Source organism: Sinocyclocheilus grahami, unplaced genomic scaffold (assembly GCF_001515645.1).
Source record: "Sinocyclocheilus grahami isolate Dianchi unplaced genomic scaffold, SAMN03320097.WGS_v1.1 scaffold4148.1, whole genome shotgun sequence".
Taxonomy (NCBI): domain Eukaryota; kingdom Metazoa; phylum Chordata; class Actinopteri; order Cypriniformes; family Cyprinidae; genus Sinocyclocheilus; species Sinocyclocheilus grahami.
This window is the reverse complement of record NW_015509142.1, coordinates 11,473-13,339: the sequence shown is the minus strand read 5'-3', so window position 1 is coordinate 13,339 and position 1,867 is coordinate 11,473. Positions and strand designations below refer to the sequence as shown.

At 43.0% G+C, this 1,867-nt stretch overlaps 1 protein-coding gene across 1 annotated transcript in view; it reads left to right on the top strand.

Moving 5' to 3' along the window:
• LOC107576682 (muscle, skeletal receptor tyrosine protein kinase-like) overlaps nt 1–1,753 on the top strand; it is a gene marked incomplete at its 5' end in the record, with an annotated part of 4,193 nt that extends 2,440 nt beyond the window's left edge. Inside the window, 2 exons of the mRNA XM_016262824.1 lie at nt 837–990; nt 1,639–1,753. Of these exons, the coding sequence (XP_016118310.1) occupies nt 837–990; nt 1,639–1,753 (269 nt within the window). The remainder of the gene's footprint in view (nt 1–836; nt 991–1,638) is intronic.
• Nucleotides 1,754–1,867: the final 114 nt, after the last annotated feature.

The following is a 1,867-nucleotide window of genomic DNA, read 5'->3' as shown; positions in this document are numbered from 1 at the left end:
TGATCAGGGTTGGAGCTAAACTCTGCAGGGCATTGGCCCTCCAGGACTGGATTTGAGGAACCCTGCTTTAAAAAGTGTGATCCATGAGGACTGATGTAGGACAGGGGTGCCTGTAGAGTTCATTTCCATTCCTGCACCAACAGAACTTAATGTACTTGTGAAGTGCTCCTGATGATCTTAATTAGCTGGTTCAGCTTTGTTTGATCAGGGTTGGAGCTGAATTTGCAGAAAGTGAGGACTTCAGGAACAGGAATGTACCAAGATGTACCAAGTGGGCATTGCTATCAACATCTGTTGTTGGTCCTGAAACAACATTCGTATTAAACAATCATAGTCCAAATCTTAAATCTAACCCTAACAGGACACACAATCAAAATTACTCTAGAACAGGGATGGCCAACCCTGCTCCTGGTGGGATACCATCCTGCAGAATTTAGCTCCAACCCTAATCAAACACATCTGAAATCAAGGTGTTCAGGATGATTTGAAAACAAAGGTTTATTGGAGCAAGACCTGAACTGAAATCTGCAGGAATGTAGCCCTTTGGCAGCATGGTTGGCTATCCCATCTCCTGGAGGTACACCATCAAACAGATTCTTGCTCCAATTCTGCTCCAACACACTTGTCTGTAATGTTCAAGTAATCCTGAACACCTTGGTTAGTAAAATCTGCAGGAAGGTGGCTCTCCTGGAGAATTGAATGCCCTTGCTCTTGAAAACTCTCACAAAAAATGTTGCATTACTTAAATTATTAACTGAATGCATCTAAACAACACAGTTGTGCTTCTACATTCAGTAGGGTGCTGGAGACGCCTACTCTGACTACCCTCCCCTCAGAGCTCTTGCTGGACAGACTTCATCCCAACCCCATGTACCAACGACTGCCTCTCCTTCTCAACTCTAAGCTCCTCAGTCTCGAATATCCACGCAACAACATTGAATATGTCCGTGATATTGGAGAGGGGGCCTTCGGTAGGGTGTTTCAGGCAAGGTGAGAGCTACCAAATGTTACAAGCAAATGTAACACCAGTGGTGCTAATGTCTGTTCTTGTTTGCCACTGTCAGTGTTTATACGGACAGTCCATCACATGATTTCTTTTGTAGGGTTTTGTCAGAGTGAACTTTTATAGTGTGTGAATTATTAAGTGAACCCAGTTTTAAGGACAATGACTGAACTCTCAGAAACTCTCTTCTGACCCACCAGTTAGAGATATGAGACTACATAAACCATGAATCAGCATGCAAAGGTTTGACGTGTACAGACCAAATAGTCCTGATATCAGATTTATAGAGACCCTGGGAAGTACAGCAGTGGGTAAAATGTACACACCATATGGCTGTCTCCTGAAATAGGATCTTGGATAGGTCTAGTAAACATGTGATGTGTTTCAATATGAGACTTCCCTGTAGACACTATCGTGTGAGCGAGCCCTGCTGAGGTAGTTATTTATAGTCGCCCATTAGAAAAGTGTTTACTTCTCCAGGAACACACAGGAGCCTTCAGCACAGGAAGTGTAATCTTAATGGTATTCGAAGCTGGTTCTTGAGTTAGTGCCATTGTGGTTCTGTTTCCAAAGTTTGGCATCACCATTTAAACTATTTTGAAAGGCTTTATGACCTGTTTGTCAATGTGTGACAGAGAAAGCTGGTTTGAGATCAGTGAAGGTGGCCTGTTACTCCAGGCCAAGAACGTAATTTCTCAGTTAAGCAAGTCAGACTACTATGCCTACTACATTACTTCAAAAACAGGATAAAAGCTCATAAACTGATTGATGTTCCAGATTTGTATTGCTACAAATCCCTCAGCAGGATCAGCAAATTACTGCAATGCGATTCCCAATGTGCCTGCTGTTCTTTAGAGCCCCTGG